This window comes from Orycteropus afer, unplaced genomic scaffold, assembly GCF_000298275.1.
Source record: "Orycteropus afer afer isolate SDZICR_OR568_19922 unplaced genomic scaffold, OryAfe1.0 scaffold00052, whole genome shotgun sequence".
In the NCBI taxonomy this organism is placed as follows: Eukaryota; Metazoa; Chordata; class Mammalia; order Tubulidentata; family Orycteropodidae; genus Orycteropus; species Orycteropus afer.
Genome location: NW_006921639.1, coordinates 13,850,672 through 13,871,318, shown reverse-complemented (window position 1 = coordinate 13,871,318; position 20,647 = coordinate 13,850,672). Strand labels below are relative to the sequence as shown.

General features: G+C 43.6%; 1 protein-coding gene across 1 annotated transcript in view; it reads right to left on the bottom strand.

The window, feature by feature from the left end:
• The window catches only part of KCNMA1 (potassium calcium-activated channel subfamily M alpha 1), a 1,147,148-nt gene that overhangs the window by 272,657 nt on the left and 853,844 nt on the right, over nucleotides 1-20,647 (bottom strand). The window contains exons 9-12 of the mRNA XM_007938677.2: nucleotides 13,783-13,893; nucleotides 10,678-10,783; nucleotides 7,194-7,276; nucleotides 2,551-2,620 (exon numbers count right to left, since the gene is read on the bottom strand). Of these exons, the coding sequence (XP_007936868.1) occupies nucleotides 2,551-2,620; nucleotides 7,194-7,276; nucleotides 10,678-10,783; nucleotides 13,783-13,893 (370 nt within the window). The remainder of the gene's footprint in view (nucleotides 1-2,550; nucleotides 2,621-7,193; nucleotides 7,277-10,677; nucleotides 10,784-13,782; nucleotides 13,894-20,647) is intronic.

The following is a 20,647-nucleotide window of genomic DNA, read 5'->3' as shown; positions in this document are numbered from 1 at the left end:
AGATGTCAAACAGTAACCAGGGTACTTTCTATTCTTTCTCCAGAAGATGATAAATAGCCTTTAGTTCCATTCAATGGAATGACAGAGAAAGATTCCCCTTGTTGCTGTTGTTAGGTGCTAGCAAGTCAGCTCTGATTCACAGAGACCTTACGTATAACAGAACAAGACGCTGCCTGGTCCTGTGCCATCTTCATGATTGTTGGCATGTCTGCATCCCTGGTTGCAGCTATTGTGTCAATCCATCTCACTGGCTGTTTCTCTCATTTTTGCTGACCTTCCACTTTACCAAACATGATAGGTACATCCTAGTGGTTGGTCTTTCCTAATGACATGTCCAAAGTAAATAATCCAAAGTCTTATCATCCTCACTTCTAAGGACCATTCAGGTTGTGTTTCTTCCAAGAATGATTTGTTCATTGTTTTGGAAGTTCACAGTATATTTAATCTTCTTCACCAAAATCACAGTGGAAATGCATCAAGTCTTTTGCTGTCTTCCTTTTTCATTGTCCAGCTTTCACAAGCATATGAAGCAACTGCACAGACTATGGCTTAAGCAAGTGCACTTTAGTCATCTCCTCGGAAGGAAGATGGGGCAATCTACTTCCATAGTGATACTACCTCGGAAACCCAAGGAGGGGTCGCTATGAGTCGAGTCCGACTCGACGGCACATAACAACAACAACAACCACCGCCTTATTAATTTTACGTGGGCAAAGTAGATTTGGATGGTTCTAAACAAAATAAGTTTTAAGCAAGTCATCATGGATGACTTCTAAGAATGATTTGTTTAGATGGACGTTTTCATCATTGTTTCTGAAGAATTACAATGCAGAGTTTTAGAGAAGACATTCAGGTTGATATGATCATGGTAACGCTAACCAAATACTGCCTGGATCCTAGGCTGGTTGAGCTACTTGGAGTTTAACTAGAATCAGAGTTAAAAATCCTCCTAAATTTCTTGAAGAATAAAAAAAGGAACCGACATCTCTTTCTAAACATTACATTTATTTTCCTACTCAATCTAAAGTCAGCTAAAAATGTAAACAGCAGCTTTAAGCACCCTCACACCAAGTGAAATGTCAACTTAAAAATGAAAGGAGAACTTGTTGCCTCAAGAGCTGTCACTAGCCACAGTTTTGCTATTATAATTCACTTCCACCTAAAGGGGCTGCCATCAAAAATACTTCTTTGCATTGAAGCTTGTAAGTTATCAATATTCTCACTTTATCTCTTCAGTGTCCTTGAATTTCCAAGAGGTAAACAGGAGAATGTGACCTTGGGTGCCCACCACCAAGCCCACTGCCTGGAGAATACCATGTTCTGCAAGGGAGCCACCTGCTAAGGGTGGGGTAATGGTGACAGTGGGCAGCCATTCCAAGTGGTGGGCCAGTTACTGACAGCAGGTTCCACTCAATGATGGCCTCTAGTGTGCCTCCACACAGCAAAATAGGTCAGCATTTGCCAGCAATTAAGAAATAATGGCACAAAGCTGGTGCATTTGGCAGAAGGGGTGGGGGTGGGGTCTTCTCTGGGTCACCTGAATGCTTATTTTGTAGGGAATATGGCTGATAAGCTGGGGCACATGCTCACTCATAACCCAGCAGGGAGTTATTTTGTTCATGCAGGACACCTGGCTCCAGGTACTGAGCAGCCTCCAGTTTCTAAGCCTCATTAAGGAGATAACCAGCTCCATAGCAAACAGAAAAAGGTGCCACCTTCCCTCCCCCAAAGCTGTTTGCCTGGGAGTGTACTGACTGGGTCAGAGAAAAGGCATTGCCTTTAGATGAAAGACTGAACTCCAGTTTCCTGAGAAGCCAATCACAAAGGAAACGGTATGGACTCTGACATTGATTTTCTTTCCAATCCCCCAAATGAAGCTGTAACACTAGGAAAATTCCCTTAAATTCAATCTCTGGATCAACAACTATTTTCCTAAATTCAACTGTGCGAATCCTCACTTGAATGTGAGAATACCATGTTCTCCACATTCTCCACCTAGGGTACATTACCTGCCTTCAAGTTCACCTGGTCTCAGATACAGATGTCACCTCACTTTCTACAATTTAACTGTTAGATCTCTGTAGGCACAAACTAGGGCCTCTCCTTCACTTCTGTCTGTGGTGGTACCTGCTAGAGTGAAACCTAAATGCTAGGTATCCAATTAATGTTGAAGGAAGAGATGACTGAGCACATCAAAAGGGAAGTTGCTGGCATTTTATTCTGGATGGGACCTAAAGGATACATCAATATATCTGAACCTAGGGATCCAACAAGGTTATCCTGAGTATTAGAATCAGGAGTTTCCTGCCAGTGACCAACTAAAAACTAGTTGTCTGGACTGAAGAGATGTCCTAGGGAACTTTCTACCCACTATAGCTCTGTATCCAGGCTTTTGAATTTCATCTCTGTGTGTGTGCATGTATGCACACACAAACACACGTGAATGTGTGGATTTTTGTGTGCATGCATGTACGTGTCTCTGCAGTGAGGGAGAAGAGGCTGGACCCACATTTGCATCTTTAGGCCTGTGACAGGCTCTTACTGTCTTACCTTGTTGTGATACTGCAGCATCTGAGTGATGATTCTGATCTTCGGATGGTAGTTCTTAATGGAGATTACCCTGGAAAAAGAAAGAACCAAAGCTGAGGCAAGGCCTGCCTTACTCATGGCTTCTCTGATGCGAAGATTACTTTGATGACCTCCAAGTGGGGGGAAGGTGGGGCCAACAGTCAGGGACATCCAGAAAAGTTGCAGGCATGAAGCCAAGTTAAACTGTGTTTCTATCTCCCTATTCCATACTTATGAAGAAGAAATCACAAAACAGCCAGAGACACTGCCCTGGGCCTAAAACGAAGGAGGGTCTCCATGATGCTTTGGTATATATGTGTGTGTGTGTGTATATACACACACATACACACACATATGTGTGTGTATGTGTGTGTATGTGTGTGTGTATGTGTGTGCACTGGGCAGGAGGTGGGGTTCTGGAGCAGGATTCCTGGGCTTATTCCTTATACAGGCACCGATCTATCGCAACCCACTGCCATCGAGTCAATTCAGACTCACAGAGGCGCTATAGGACAGAGTAGAACTGCCCCAAGGGTTTCCAAGCATATAAATCTTTACAGAAGCAGATTGCTTCACCTTTCTCCCATGAAGCCATTGGTTCCAACCACCAGCCTTTTGGTTAGCATCTAAAGCCCGCTGAAATACTGGCATCTCCAAGGTTGCAATCTCTCATACCCTAGGGATTAGCCTAGAAACAACCCTCTCTGACATCAAATTCTCCAAGCTAACAACTTAAGATGACAATGACCAATCAAACCAGCAGCATGACAAATTATTCTTGTTGTCACACACACTCGGCTACTCTCACATAATTTCTAAGCAGTCCTCTTCAAATGACATCAACTACTCAGCCTTCAACAGCTCCGAGTCTGAATGATGACTTTACACTGGACAGAGAGAAAGATGAAGGCTTTGCAGAGGTCAAGATCTGGTGGGAAATTACTCCACCCCCAAACTGCTCTAAAACTGTACTCAATTAACCACCCTCACTTCTGTTTCCATGTCTATCACTGTGGAAAGGGGCAGGGAAGAGACAGAATGGAAACACCTGGATCCTCGTTCCAGGTACTATACTAACGAACTGGGTGACCTTCAGGAAATCCCTGGGTTCTCTGTGCCTATTTCCTCATCTGGACATCAGGGACAGCAGTACCTGCTTTATTTACTTCACAGGCTTGGTATGAACAGCAAATGGGAAACCAGATGTGAAAATGCTTTGAAATCATTAAAACCTCTCTCCACATGTAAGTGATGGTTTTTCTCATTACCAACTCTGTCAGAGGTGACATTGTACATTTCCTTCTGTGACAAGAAAGGCTGAAGAATGGAATTCCACACAAAGGCCCACCCTCTAAGCCTAATCAGAAATGCAAGTGCATTTATTATGACTGCCCCCACAAATTTCCCACCAAGACTCACTCTACACGTCACCATCATCCCTCTTTGAGCAGAGATGAAGGGGAGGAAGCAAGGGAGCAGCTTTGTTGGAAAAGCTGCAACGTGTGACTTTGGGAAATGGATTGTTCTGAAGCTCTACCTACACCAACTCACCCCGGGCTTTTGCACTTGAAGGATTTCATTTTACTTTTGAAAAAGTGTTGCATTGGCCCGTGCCTATAACTCAAGGACTGTAGGCCCGTCACCCTTAGAATTCAGCGCACATCAGCCAATTCTCTGCATTTGCTCACTGCAAATGGATCTTTGACATTTTCACTTGAAAGGGGGCAGATTGGTCTCATTAAACTAAGGAGAAAGAAGGATTATATAAATAAGGGGAAGACAGAATTGATTTTTAACCCCGAGTTTCCCATTTCCTTTCGCTCTCTAGCCTTAGTTCTGTTTCTGGTTAATGATTGACTTAATTATATGTTGGATACTTCTTTTGTTCAGGCATTTTTATGCCTTGGCATCATGCCAATCATCCTTGTATCTATATGTCTTCACATTAACATTCCACAGTCAACGTTTAAATCAAATATTGTGATTAAAATAAATATCCATTTCAAAACTATCCTTCACTTCTATTATTCACTTTGGAGAAAAGTCCCAACTTCTTTGTGAGCCCAAAAGTTTCAGATTCATCATCTTTCAGTTTTTTATTTGAAAACCTGAAGATAAAGCCACCTGGTTTCTTGAAGGCTACCTTCTTATCACCTCAACTAGCTCTGATGGCAGAAATCTTTCATGGTTGAAGGATGGAAATCCTAGTTCAAGGAAAGGGCAGACAACACACCCCAAGTTTAGCATAGTGGCTAAAGCACTTGACTGCTAACCAGAAGGTTGGCGGTTCAAACCCACCAGCCACTCCTCAGAAGGAAGGTTGGGCAATCCTACTTCCGTAGTGATACTGCCTCAGAAACCCAAGGAGGGGTCGCTATGAGTCGGGGCCGACTCAACAGCACATAACAATAACAACAGTAATTTTCCAGCTGTGAATACTTAGGGAATGGATGGCTTTGCACAAGGCTGAAGTATGAAGGCAGACCCCAACCCATCACTCTCTGCAGCCTGGTAAGCCCAATACTAAATAGAGCTTATGCATCAAGTTCCTTGAAATGACTTCTCTGGTGGTGCAGTGGTTAAGCACTTGGCTGCTAACTGAAAGATCAGTGGTTTGAACCCACCAGCCTCTCTGCAGAAGAAAGATGTGACAGTCTGCTTCTGGAAAGATCACAGCCTTGGAAACCTGATGGGGTAGTTCTGCTCTGTCCTAGAGCGTAGCTATGAATTGCAATCGACTGGACAGCACTGAGTTTGGTTTATGGTTATGCATATTGCCTAAGAAAAGCAGGTAGGAAGAGACCACTGTGTCAGATGTTGCCTACCAGACCCAAGGACCAGATGCTGCTGGGAGTACTTGTTCCTCTGAAATACACTGGAGGAATTCTCCCACCTCACTGATGGGAAAGAAAGCTCTGTCACTCAGGGGTCACTGATTAAAAGCAAAGGCAAAGGAGTTTGCAAGGTTGCAATGATTCAAAGGCAACTTCCCAACCCTCAACCTCAGGTAAATTCCCCAGATACCATAAAGAAGTTGGAGGGATCAGGAATCTCTGTAAAGACCAAAAGGACTGCTGTTCACAATTAGGCAAGAGTTCCTAGGAATATGGTGGTAGTGAAATCTTTTAGTTTATCTCCTCTCCAGAATCTTCTATTAGAGCCCTTCCTGTTCTCTTAACTACACTGCAACTCATGCTAGAGAAGAAAGGGATTCCAAAAGGACTTTAACTAACTGGAGCAAAATGTCTTAACTCTTTGGTCATTTCATAGTCACATGATATCTGAAACATAGGTCTACGAATGGAACAAAAACTGAACAATTTTCTTCCGAAACGAGAAAAGAATAAGACGTTGGAGTTTGAGCGGACATTTCATGAGATGGACCTAACCCATTTGCCAGAAAGGCACAGGGCAGTGTTTTCCAGACTGTCCCTGCAGAAGATGTTCTGTTTAAAAAAAAAAAAAAAGGAAGTGGGAGAGGGCTTATAGTCCTGTTGTTGTTGTTGTTGTTATGTGCCGTCAAGTCGGACCAGACTCATAGCAACCCCTCCTTGGGTTTCTGAGGCATTATCACTATGGAAGTAAACTGCCCCATCTTCCTTCCGAGGAGTGGCTGGTTTGAACTGCCAACCTTCTGGTTAACAGTCAATATAGCTTTCAGAAATTCTCTGTTGAAAATTGTATTTGAAATTCATATTAGCACTGAAAAAGAAAAACTGAAAAGTACTGAGAAAGCCTTCAGTGAAGAAAATGATTAAATTTGGGGACGCTCATTCAAGTAAGAGCCCTGGTGGCCTAGTGATTAGACGCTTGGCTCCTAGCTGAAAGGTTGGCAGTTCAAACCCACCAGCCACCTCACAGGAGAAAGATGTGACAATCTGCTTCTGTAAAGTTTATAGCCTTAGAAACCCAACGGGGACAGCTCTACACTGTCTTAGACCATCACTATGAGGCAAAATCGACTCAAGGAAGTGGGTTTGGTTTAAACAAGTTTATTGATCAATTAAGTCTTTTGGCGGGTGGAGGTGGGGATATACTAATCAACAGGTTGTAGACACACTTGGGAAAGCCCTAACACTGGGTTTCTCCACCTGGGCATTATTAGCATTTTGAGCCAAGTAATTCTCTGCTGTGGGGAGCTGTCCTGTGCATTGTGGGAGGTTTAGCAGCATTCCTGGTCTCTACTCACTAGATGCTAGTAGGATCTTCCTGAGTTGTGACAACCAAAAATGTCCTGACTGTCAAATGTCCCAGTGGGGCAAAATCACTCCAGATGTGGTCTCAGTTCCACTCCCTCTTAGGGAACATGGTGATTTAACTCAGGCCTGGACTCATCTCAGTCTGTGTTTCCTTTTCTACGTCTATCTCAAGGTATCTGAAATCCCATACTAATTGTGAGCTCAGAGTTTCTATCTGTTAAAGGTGTGCTTCCAGTTGACGGCATCCTATGTCAGTGCCCTTTTCACCCACCACAGCCTTGGTTCCCCTGAGGATATGCAAGTGGCAAGCCGTGACATGGCTTATGGGGGAAGGAAGGTTCTGCAGAGATGGTCCTTGGTGGAGGACCCAAAGAGTAGACAACAGAATGCCAAGCCCAAGGCCCTCTCCAGTCTTCCCAAGGTTACCTCATGATGTTGGAGGCATCTTCTGCATCTGGGTCAGCGCAGTACTTATTGGCAAGGATGAGGCACGCATCTGCTGACTCTATCTAAGACACCAAAAGGAAAATCACAAACACAAACAACATAAATAGCAGTGCTTGGTTGCAGTCTTTCTCTGTTGACAGCTCTAGGAGAACCTGGTGCTTTGCGATGGAAAGAAAAAATAAATAAATAACCCTGAGAGATTGTAGTTTTTGTCAAAAGTGTAGGCTGAAAATACTTGTTATGGTATAAACATTTCATCCTGCTGCTGCTGGAGGGTACAACATGTACCTTGATAATTATACTTTTCATATGGCATAGTTGCTTCTACGTAGGCTTTCTAGATTGCTTTAACTGACAATTAATAAAGCCCTTCAGTTCCTTCCCCTCCTCACTTCCCAATGGTCTGCTCTATTATCCTACTTTTCCCAGTTGGGAAACAGAGGTAGGTAGCCTAAACCCCTTCTGTCAGGTTAATAAGTTAACAGAGTTGTTGGAGATTCAGACGTTTAGACTTCAAAGTCCTATAACTAACCTTTTTCACATCTTCATTTTCTGTGGAATAAGATGAAGTCAGATAGCAGCTCTAGAGTTTTCAATATTCAATGATTATTCAGATATTCAAAAGATAACACATGTGTATGGAATGATATGTTACAGATGATCACAAAATATAATCTACTGACTTACCTACACAAAAGCCAAACTGAAAAAACCAAACTCATTGCTGTCAAATTGATTCCAACTCAAGGTGACACCATGTGTCAGAGGAGAATGGCTATACAGGGTGTTCTAAGCAGCTCCAGTGGCACAGTGCCTAAGGCATCTGACTGCTAACCAGAAGGTTGATGGTTCAAATGCACCAGCCACTCCGTGGAAGGAAGACAGGGCAATCTAACTCCATAAAGATTTACCACCATAGAAACCCAATGGGGGTTGCTACAGGTTGGAATCAACTCCATGGCAGTGGGTTTGGGTTTTTTCTGTTTGTTTGTTTCTAGGGTTTTCTGGACTGTAATCTTTACAGAAGCAGGTCACCAGGTCTTTCTCCTGCAGAGCAGCTGGGTGGGTTCCAACTGACAGCTTTTAGGTTAGCAGCTGAACCTGAACTGCTTTTGCTACCCCAAAAAAACAAACAAGCAAACAAACTCACTGCCATTGAGTCAGTTCCAACTCATAGTGACCCCTTTGGGTTTCTGAGGCGGTAAATCTTTACAGAAGTAGATCTCCCAGTCTTCCTTCCGCAGAGTGGCTGGTGGGTTTGAACTATCAACCTTCTGGTTAGCAGTCAAATGCCTTAAGCACTGTGCCACCAGAGCTCCTTTTTTGCCACCCAGCCTCCTTTAAATATGAACCAAAAGATCCTTTAAGGGGGATCATGAACTTGATAATGCTAGTAACTGCTTGCATTTAAATTAGGTCCATAAACAATAATTTATGTTCTCTTAAGATTTCATATTAGTCATGACTTCGATGATGTTTGGATAATATTATTTGGACAACTAAGCTGAAGAATATGCATACTGGCTCAGGTCAGGAATCTGTCCTATTTTGCATTTTGTGCTTAATATATCATTCCTGCCTTTGGTAAGAGGGCATGGTTTCTTATGTAGTATATATCAAGAATTGTTTTTAGTTTTCCTTAATAATCCAAAGAATTTACCCAAACTCTTTGGCTTATTCATATTTGTCAATTACATTATTAGTGAATTATGTGATGATCAGTTAGCATTTAAACCCTAAACCAAAACCAAACTCACTGCCGTAGAGTCAGATCCCACTCACAGTAACCCCTCCTTGGGTTTCTGAGGCAGTATCACTACGGAAGTAGATTGCCCAACCTTCCTTCCAAGGAGTGGCTGGTGGGTTTGAACCGCCAGCTTTCTGGTTAGCAGTCAAATTCCTTAGGCACTACGCCATATACTCACAAGCATGCAAATATTGAATATGCTTCCGAAATCTATATAAAATGAGTAAATGAGCAGATGCCATTTTGTTGTATCCCTTTCCTTTCTAAGCCTCAAGTGTGCTTTATGAGAAGATTCTAACTTAGCAAGTGTTGGAAAGGCAGGTTTTCCCATTACCAAATACTATCAGATACCTACATGTTAAGCTTTTGCACATTGAGTCTTTGGTAGGGAAAAAAGGAGGCTCAAAAAATTTTATGGCTTATGAAAAATTTATTTTATAATCTATCCTTAATGTCCCTTACAGATGTAAATAATAGATGTCCGAACTTTGTTGAACCCAAGTTAATATTCAAGATGGGACTTACTTGATTATGTTGTATTTGAGACGATTGAGCACATATGATTGGCCCTCTTTCCCCAAAAAAACCAACCAAACTCACCACTATTGAGTCAATTCAACTCATAGCGACCCGTTCTTGGGTTTCCGAGGCAGCATCTCTACAGAAGTAGATTGCCCAACCTTCCTTCCAAGGAGTGTCTGGTGGGTTTGAACTGCCAGCCTTCTGGTTAGCAGTCAAATGCCTTAGGCATTATGCCACCAGAGCTCAGCATTTCAACTTTGTCTTGACCCTTTTCAACATGGCACTAGGATAGGCTCCATGATAGCCCTAGCTCCATAAAAGAAGATGGACTTCCCCACACCAAGATAGCTGAGTCCCCAGAGTCTCTCCATTCTCACAGCAGACTGCCATTTACCTATAAGGGGATCAAGCAAAGCTACAAACTTCAATAACCTTGGGTTGAGGGGTTATAGCTTGCTTTCCTCATCTGTAAAATGAAGATAAGGCTTACCTCCTAAATTGGTTGTACAGCCTAGCATGTTTTACCTTTTATGATACTAAAAACCAAGATCCAAACTCACTTCCTGAGAAGGTGTAGATCTCGAGGACACCAGCAAAATAAGTTCATGCTCTAACTAGGCGGTACAAATGATGAATGTGCTTGGCTGCTGATTGAAAGACTGGAGGTTTGAGTGCATCTGAAGGTTCCTCAGAAGAGGCCTGGTGATCTACTTCTGAAAAATCAGCCACTGCCAACCCTGTGGAGCACAGTCCTATTCTGACACACGTGGGGTTGTCAGGAGTCAGAGTTGACTCAACACCCACTGGGTAGCTTGTTATGACCAGCCCACATGTGGAATGCTTGTAGGAGGCCTAGTATGGGCCAGCAGAATGAAGTCCTGGGACCAGTGGAAGGATGATGTTAAGACTGGTGGACTGCTAACCAGAGGCTGGCAGTTCAAACCCACCAGCCATGCCTCGGAAGGAAGGTTGGGCAATCTAACTTCCGTAGTGATGCTGCCTCGGAAACTCAAGCAGGGGTCGCTATGAGTCGGGGCTGACTCGACGACACATAACAACAACAACAACGATATATATCATTAGGAAATTAGGAGGTGCCTTTTGACCAGCCCTAGGAGACAAGTCCCTGCAGCACTGAATCAGAACCCCCAACCCAAGATGGAATAAAAGCAGAAGTCACCTCCTCTTCCTTACCTTGACTCTTGCAAGATCGTGTGGATTGAGGACTGAACCCTGATAAAATTCCACCTGAGTGAAATGTCGTTTGAACAGAGCTTCAAGCTCCAGGTTAGGGGAAATGCTGTGCAGGGAGAGAAGAAAGAGCCATTAGTATAATGGACTCAGTTATTTCTGTCTCCAGGACCTCCCTTCTTTACTTTCCACAGAGGGAGACTTGGAAGGAGCTTTCTCCCTCTAAGCAGCCCCTCCTTTCTTGCCGTAAATACAAGACTCACACTCAAGAGAAGTAAGACTCAGGCCAAATGAATACCAAAACCAGTACCCAGGTAAGAGCAGCTGAGGACCTTTACACATTCCGTAGCCTGGAGCAAAATGTCTGACTTTGTTATGAATGGAAGTCCTACGTTCAGAAACCAAGAAACTGAGACCATGACATCAGTGATTGTCCAAAGGTCCCCTAAGAGAGCTGGCCCTCTGTTCCCTCTACCATAAATGCCCTTCCCCTGCTTCTCCTCTTCACAGACTTCATATCTCCTAAGGCCTGGCTCAAAAATGTCAACTCTGAGATAGGATTATCTTTGTGTTGTTTTTGCACAGACCTGATCCACACATCTGGTGTACTGCATGTTGACTTACAGGACTTCATATGTTTCCCATTGGAAAACAAGGATTTAAAAAAAACTAACCTATCTATTCATTAATTAAATGTGCATAGATTAAAAAAAAAAAGCCTTCTCTCTACATCATACTGTGTGCTAGGCACTAGGAATCTGTATTTAATTAGAACCTACTAAGTACCAAGTAGGAACCCTGGTGGTATGGTGGTTAAAGCACACAGTTGCCAACCAAAAGGTGGGCAATTTGAACCCACCAACCTCTCTGCAGGAGAAAGATGTGGCAGTCTACTGCCATAAAGATTATAGACTTGGAAACCTTATGGGGCAATTCCACTCTGTCCTACAGGGTCACCATGAATCAGAATCAACTCAAGGACATTTTTTTTTTTTTTTAATTTGCCAAATGCTAAGTCAGCACTTGCCCAGCATTTATTACACAGTAACGATAAAGCCCTAACACAGTAACGATAAAGTATTAACATTTTCGAGTATTTACTTTGCGGCAGACACTGCTCTGCACTTGGTGAGTATTAACTCATTTAAACCTCAAAACAACCCTAGGGCAAGGTATGCTTTTAACTCAAAGCTTAAAGAAGTTAATTAATGGTGACATCTACTACAAGTCTGACAATGACAGATGCTGGGGACACAAAGGTGAATCCCAGCAACTGAACAACAAGCAGCCAGCTAGTTTAGAAAGCAGTGGGGGAGAGAAAAGCAGCTGCCCATGCAAATCGTCCAGTCTTCCAGGGTCCATTCCAAGCTCTACCTCTTTGATAAATCTGCCCTGGTAACTAAGCAGCACTGATCTCTCCCTGATACTGGTGCCCTCAACTGATTCTGCCACTTAATTAAATTGACCTCACCATTCACTGGCTTATACAGGATCTTACATTGTCCTCTAATTGTTGCACACATGCTCTACTTCAATTGCCCAACCCATGTGAGGACAGAACCTACACTGTATTTCTCTTTCTGAAATGTTCTGCAGAAGATGGGCCCCATGGCTGATAGTAGAAAACTACTGAACAGGGCCCATAGGTATCTGCTCCTTTGCTATCATAGCCTGGCCTATCTCTCTAGAAGTCAGTGCTGAGAAGCAACATGCTAGTTCTCAAGCGAGTCAGAAGTTTGGGCAGCAAGGAATTCCAAGGCATTCTGAGAACAAATGGCAGGAGAAAGGCAAGCTTGTATTTAAGTCAGCTGTCAGCTGTAGGATTCTATAGCCTCAGTGCACCCTTGAGCAGAATCAAACTCTGGGCAGTTAACACCATGTTGAACCAATACTACGTTGAACTGACACCACCATTTGAACTTTGTCCTGGCCCTTTGCACCATGGAACTAGGATAGGCCCCATGATAGGTAAAAGAAGATGGAGTTCCCCAAGCCAAGATAGCTGAGTCCCCAGAGTCTCACAGCAGACTGCCATTTACCTATAAGGGGATCAAGCTACAAACCTCAATAACCTTGGGTTGACGGGTTATGGCTTGCTTTCCTCATCTGTAAAATGAAGATAAGGCTTACCTCCTAAATTGGTTGTACAGCCTAGCATGTTTTACCTTTTATGATACTAAAAACTAAAATCCAAACTCACTGCCATCAAGTTGATTCCAACTCATAATTGATACCCATTTGGGCTTCTGAGATGGTAAATTTTTACAGAAGTAGATTGCTCCATCTTCCTTCCACGGAGCGGCTAGTGGGTTTGAACTGCCAACCTTCTAGTTAGCAGTCAAATGCTTTAGGCACTGTAAACATTTATTACACACTTACTGTGTGCCTAGCTACACATGTTACAAGGATTACTTCTCTTTATTCTCACATCAGCCCAATGAGGTGGCAATCATTAGTATTTTCCCATTTTATGGGTGTGGAGGCTGAATGCCAGGGAGGTTATGTACCCTGCTTGGTTGAGACAGGATTCAGAGTGAATGATTTGAGTCCAGAGCATGTGCTTTTCCTCATTTTGCTGAGGAAATGAGAGACAGTGTGCATAGTGACAGGTATCGCACCCCATGCTGGAGGTTTCTAAAAATGGCAATTGTTACAACCTTATGCTCTGCCTCTTATGTGTGTGGCTGGTGTGGTCAATACCTCACTCCTGCATCTCCAGGTTGTCCATACCACACAGCTAATTATCTTATGTCCAGATGCTACGGATGCACCTGGATCACAAAGACCCAGGGTGCTGAGGGGACAATAATGATGTGTATGACCAGCAATGAACCCCACTGTTATTTCTCCCAGAGAGGAACTCAGACTTGGTTCCAGAACTGCCTCCCCGGGGGCAGCCTTGGCTCTCCTTGTTTAGCTAGTGACTGCTTCCCTTTCCATTGGTTCTGGATATTTCTCCCCAACTGACACCAGCAGGGAGGATGTTATTCAACTCTTCTCTGGCCCCCAATTCTGTTACCATCACTCCCACTCCTACAGACTGTGGGAGTCATCCCCCATTGGGTGGATTGTCGGGTTGAGGTCTTACAAACACCAGGAGCCTCTTACTTGTGAAGAAAGACAATCTCCACATTGACATCGTCCCGGTCCTTGTGCAGAAAGTCCTTCAGGAAGTTGGAAACACTCTCCAGAGTGATGTGTCCACAGACCACAATGTGCCTGCATGGGAGAGGCCAGTTAGATCCGCTGGGCCCAGTGACGCCCCAGCAGCCCACCCCTGGCAAGACAGAGGACGCGCAGCAGCTGCAAGGGAAGCATCCATCACCTCCCACAGCCTCCATAAAACCCAGCTCCCATCCCCGGAGGGCTGTGAGGCAAAGCAGTGGGGCTAGCAGGTGCTCAGATGCTCCTAGACAGAAAAGGCATATGGCTCCTCACCTGATGCTGCACAAAATCCTATTAAAAGCCCAACCGTTTGGCCAAGTGGTTTTATGCATTTAACAATAAGTGACATTATGCTTGTGCTTAAATGCTGCATTATCAAGCCCCTTGCAGATTCATCTCTCTCCCTTTCTTCCCACAAAGTGTCCTCCCAGGAGATTTACCGTATGAGTCTTGGTTTATGACATAGAGCTTATCAGGTAATGAGATAACAAATCTTGCTGAAACGATGATTTTGTGTGTAAGAAAGCGAACTTTTATCAGGGTGGCTAATGTGTGGCTTGACACGTTATAGGCTCTGCTGGCCATAAGCAGTAAAAAGGAAATTTTGCATTTTTCTGCCATAACTCCTCTGACAATGGGGGCATGTACCACTTTACAGTAAGTGAGCATTACTCAGGACTAAATGGGGAAGGGACGCCTATGGAATTGGAGATCATGTCAGCAGGCTGTGCATCCCGAGAGTGCTACTTTCCTGGGGAGCCAAAATTCCCAAGAGAGCCCAAGGAATTTACCCCAAGATGGGAGAGGCCAGGAAAGGATGCAGATGGAATTCAAGACTGTGGTGTGGACTTCTTTTTCCGGAGATGGTGGCTGCCCCAAGCACGAGAGACCCTCTTCTAGAAATGCAAAAGCCCCTTCAACATTTTGGGGCTCCTGGACCAATCTGGATTTTCCCCTGGGCTGCTACTGTCCCCACTTATATTTGCTACCTGATTCTGAACAGCCTGTTTGGTGCCAGAGTTAGCCCCATGACAAACGCGGGGACTGAACAGAGATGAAACTCACTGGCTTCTTGTGAAGAGGCTATAGCAAGGGGCTTAGCCCAGGTCTCTAGCCCACTCAGGCCAGCAGTGAGGGGGTGGCATCCCTGGCCAAGCTTTGAGACTTGGGCAGGTGGCAACGTGAAGCACGGCAATTTGCTGGGTAGAATTTAGAATGGCCAGGTCTCCTGCAATTCCTAATTGCTCTGTGCACATTCCAACCAGGCAGAGTGCTCACTGGCTGGAGGCAGCTCATAATAGGAGGCAGTGATGATCACTTATGCAATGTTCCATTAGGTGCCATTACCAGAGCCTGCCCTTTCGTTGTAATTTGGTGCATGACTAAGTGTGTGCGAATAATGCAGTAAACTCATTGGTGAAAGGATAATCATGCAGAACAAAGAGTAAATCAATAATATGCACAAAGCAGTTAATAATATCACCATTATGGACTGTTATTGTTACGGTGGTGCAGTTAGCAATCGGGCAAGCAGAGGCCATCACCAAGAGGGAGGGATGTCAGAGGACTACTTCAGAAGAGATGTTTCAGCTTGATCTCTTTGCTCTCCAACCTGCACCTGCAAGGTTCAGGGAAGGGCCCCTGGCCGCCCGTCCAAATGTCTTGCCTGAAACCCATGTGCCTAACTCCCTCCTGTGGCTGTGAAACACACTGTATATCAGAATACACGATGTCAATTGAACACAGAGATAATATACTTTTTTTTTTACCATGCCATATATTAAAATGTTTCTTGTGGTACATGTGCATTTTTTCTGGACAAAATGGACTGCAAATGAATTTCCATGTTCTAACTAAGATCTCTCATCGTGAATTTGCTCAGTGTGCTCAGAAAGTGACTGCCAAACAGGATCTTCCCTCCTTACCCAACTACCCCACACATGACAATAGAGCTGCCTGGTACAATTCTAATGTTTTCTGCCTGCAAACTTCCAAGATTAAAAACAAGGTTCGTATGAATCCAGCTAATGGGTACCTACACAAGACATAGATATGGTTAGTTATTCCTGTTACCTGGATGTGAAAGGTACCCAGGTCTGATTTCCCATTCTGCCACAAAGGATGTGTGATCCTGGGCAAGTTACTCATCCCCATTCAATAGCTGAGGAAACTGAGGGTTAAATTTGGCCAGTCTCTTGGTACTACAGCAGGCATTGCAAAGTTCAAATTTCTGTACCAGAATAAGCCTGGTTATTATTCAAAGCCAGACTCAAATCAATGAAAGGTCCAAGGAAATGCCTGAACATTCATCCTTTCTATCCTGTACGCAAAGCAGTGAATGAACATCTGCCAGCATTCACTCTTCCTCTTCTGAAATCATTCATCCCTGGGAAGGATGTATGCGAAGTGGAAGGAAAGGAGATGAGTTCCCCCTCTCACCCTGAATCAAAGGCTCAGCCAGCTGATTTATTCAGCCCTAAAAAGAGTCAGGGTTCTCTTAGCTGGAAATGTGCTGGGTACATATAAAATATATTCCAATGCAATCAATATTATCCCTTAAGCCTTTAATTAGCTTTCACTTCTTCTAAGAAGTAGACAAATGCTGGCAAGAAAAAGGAGGAAAAAAAAAAATGGATTGACTTTTCTCATTTGGTGCTAGCTGTCCAATACTATTCCAGACAATTGAAAATACATCTTTTAGCTACAGCATGATTTCTGGGGTGGAGAGCAGTCTTTATCAAAAAGGAAGAAAAAAAATCTTCCTTCAATGTAATTGGTATTTTTCCTGAGAAAAAAAAAAAAAATGAGATTGATTGAAAGCAGATTGCCTTTTTGCCCAAGGAGAGTTATTAGGGACATTATCATGGCAACCTTGGAGAACCCATATTGTTCCAATCTGTCCTATATCTGATTTGAAGATTTACGGCTTCCCCCTTTTGTGCCAATAATCATTTCCCTCCATTTTGTTTTCTATACAGTGAAAGTGATCAAGGAGCCCACATATTGAAAATGTTTGAATGCAGTTAGAATTGATGGATGGGGAGACACGGCTTCTCTGACTCAGCATCTGCATTAGATCTGCTTCCGCCAGCCAGGGTCTGGGGGAAGAGGCCCTGCTGGAGCCCATTGGAGCACCAGGGAAAAAGTCATTCCCCAAAAATATTTTCAGAACTTTTGAAAATTCCAGTGGAAGTAGTTTGGGGAGAGACATTATTGTATCTTTATTAATTGAAAATAGTGTAAGATTGAAAGCCAGCTGTGCTGCTCCTAGAAGAAAACTGATAACTGTTAACCCCACAAAATTAGAAGAACACCAAAAGATCCACATTCAAAAATATCTCTATTGGGTCCCATGACACCTACAAATCTACTATTGGAGACTCATGTTTTGTAGTCCTGTGGTAAGGAGTCATGCTCAACTCTGATGCTGAATAAGTCAAGAGTCTTGGGGGCAAGGTCCCAAAGTCTACGTTTTATAAGTAAAAACCAGAGCCTTAGAAGGGTTGGAGGAATACGTGATGCACACAGTTTGCTAAGGATTCATGTAAGTAGATTTATTTAAATAGATTAATTTACTTAAATAGTAAATAGGTATCTCTTTGTTTTAATAGATGCATGTGAAGGGCCTAGCAAAGGGTCTGGCCCACTGTGAGCATTAACTGCTGGGATCAATGTGACATCTGTATATCACTGTCTAACAGATATAAAGTGCTCTGTGGCCTATATAATCTCATCTAATTTTCAAACAACCCTGTTTTCATATCTGTATCTTTTCAGATAATCTCTCTGAACCTTCATTTCCTTATGTCACATACTCAAAATCCCACAGCCAAGTAAAAGTGACATGTCCAGGATGTGATCCAGGTCTTTGACTCAACTTCTCACTAAGAAGATGGTGGCCAAGGGGTGGGGGAGCACCACTGAGTTGATTCCAACTCCTGGGAGCCTCCTGTGCATCAGAATAGGACTGTGCTCCACAGGGTTTCAACAGCTAATTTTTCAGAAGGAGATCACCAGGCCTTTTTTTTTTTTTTTTTTTTAAGGTGCTTCTAAGTGGAGTCAAACTGCTAACCTTTTGATTAGCAGCCAAGCATGCTAACTATTTGTGCTACCTAGGGACTTGCAAAGGAGCTCTGGCAGCACAGTACCTAAGGCACTTGACTGCTAACCAGAAGGCTGGTGGTTCAAACCCACCAGCCACTCCTCGGAAGGGAGGTTGGGCAATCTACTTCCATAGTGATATCACCTCGGAAACCCTAGGAGGGGTTGCTATGAGTCGGGTCCAGCTCAACGGCAAACAACAACAACAACAGGGACTTGCAAAGTACATAGGCTGGAGGATTTCAGCTTCTACACCTTCATGACAGGGCAAGGCTGGGTCAACAGGAGGTCCTACTGGAAACATGGTGAAGGGGGTATTAGAAGGGCCCTCAGTGGGCCAGGGGCGAGGCTTAGTTTGGGGACTGGACTGGACAATGAACCTCATCTAAACCATCACAGTGTTGTAGTAGCACTAGATTTCAGTCAATCAGGCCAGAGAGCTCAAGAAAGCAACGAGTAAGTGACAGCAGGCAACATGAAGTCCCACTGGTGAGGAACTCTAGTCTAAGTTTTTAACTTACACCACACAATTTGTGGTAAGCCAAGGGGCTGCAAAGTGCTGCAAATAACCAGTTTAGACACTTCCCCATAGGACTTCCCCATCAGCCTCAGGGATCCAGAGGATAACAAAGATCCAAACAATCCATTAAGAACAGATCAACCATGGGAGATCAGAAAAGCAGCATTTGCACAGGGAGAAAGCTAGGAAAAAGCTAGGCAGGTAGGAATGAATAGGAAGGAGGACACAGTCACAGGGAAGAGGTGGGAAAGAGCTATTACATTGTGGGGACTGTAATCAGTGCCACGAAAAAAAAACGTATATGAACTGTTGAATGTAAAACAAATCTGCTATGTAAAATTGCACTCGAGTCACAATAAAAAATTAAAAAAAAAAAAAAAAGAAAAAGCAGAGAATATTTAGGTAAGCCAGGAAAGGAACTAAGCTGTTGCTATCTATGGCTCTAGATTTTAACTCTTTTAGACCACTGGCAATTTGAACACTGACTTCTATAGGATCTGGCCACATGATTTGTGTAGATGGCCAACAAACTTAAATCAAGGGTCACTTCTGATCTGATAGACTTTGTTTTCTAAAACTTTGTTTAGTTCTGTGAAAAATCTTGTGCAAAGGTAATCTAAGTTAATACCAATAGCTTAGATTAAAAGATGTATCTCATTTGCACAAGAAAACATCTTAAATGCCAAAACAGTAGCAGATGGCACTTTCTGGAAAGAAGTTGAAGCTACTAACAATTTACTCATCCAATGTAAGCAGGTGGTGTCTGGTGCTGGGTCGGGGTCCATAAACACGGGCTAGAGTGAATGGGTGGTGCAAACAGTTACAGTGCCTGGTCGCTAATTGAAAAGTTGGAGGTTGGATTCCACCCAAACGTGCCTCAGAAAAAAGGCTTGGTGATCTACTGCTGAAAAATCAGCCACTGAAAATGCTACAGAGCACAGCTCTACTCTGACACATGTGGAATCACCATGAGTCAGCGTCAACTTGACATGAACTGGTACTGGTAACACTGGAGGGTGGTGGAGCAAACATGATGTCACATGGCTGACATGACTTAATCAGAAGAAGGATGTTGCTTGTCTAGTATGAACTCTAAGGAGCCCTGGTGGCACAGTGTTTAAGTGCTTGGCTGCTAATCAAAAGACTGGTGATTCAAACACACCAGCCATTCCACAGGAGAAAGATGTGGCAGTCTGCTTCTATAAAGATTACAGTCTTGATAACTTGATAGGGCAGTTCTATTCTATTCTATAGGGTGGTTTTGAGTCTAGATTGGCTCAACAGGCAATGGTTTATTATTTTTGGTATTTTGAACTCTACCAGAAAACTGCCAATTGCTTATTTCCTGGACACATTCTTACTAAATATATTGGTGTGCTTCTCCCATTGTTTACCATCCCCACCTCCAAAATCAAATCCAGCATATTCTCTTCAACCTCTCTCCCCTGCTCTTGGTGATAGGCTAGGAAAGCCTGGGTGCCCAAGGAGAGCTGGAACTTCAGCTTCAGAGTTCAACACCATTGGTGCCGTTTAGAATGGATAACTAGTATACTTATGGCAAGGGGCATGAGAGAGATGGACAGAAAAGGTACAAAAAGAAGAGCAACCAGACAAGGCTTTTTCTGACTCTTGTGTGAGTGACATATCACTTGACTAGACATCCAGAGGTCTACTGAAGTTGAGTTTAGCTCAATGAAAACTAAATTCTACATATTGTGAAAAGGCTTGAGGTAGTTGCTTTTAGACCCAGTGGCCTTTGAAAATAGGAGCTGTGACAATAATGGGCTCTCTTCCACATTCTCACATTTATCTTAGCATCAGAACTGCCCGTAGAGAATATTTAGCCTAGTACCTGCATCATTTTGATGCAGAAACTGAGGTCCAGCAATTCAGTGCAAGGTGAGTGCCAGGGGAAGGGCAAAGCTCTGTTTGATGCTTTGCATCAGAGGAAGCAGCTACTGCCATGGAGAGGACCCTGGCTGGGAATCAGGAGATGGGGCTTCTAGTTCTGTGTGACCTGGGGACAGTCACTATAAAATGAAGGGACCCAGACTGATTGGGCTACCGTGATTTACCTAGCTCACAGCTGACAGTGATGAATCCTTCCATACCGCTCCAGCCCTCTGCCACCACCCAAGTTAAAGGCATCATCACATCTTGTCTAGACGACTGCAACAGCTTCTTGAT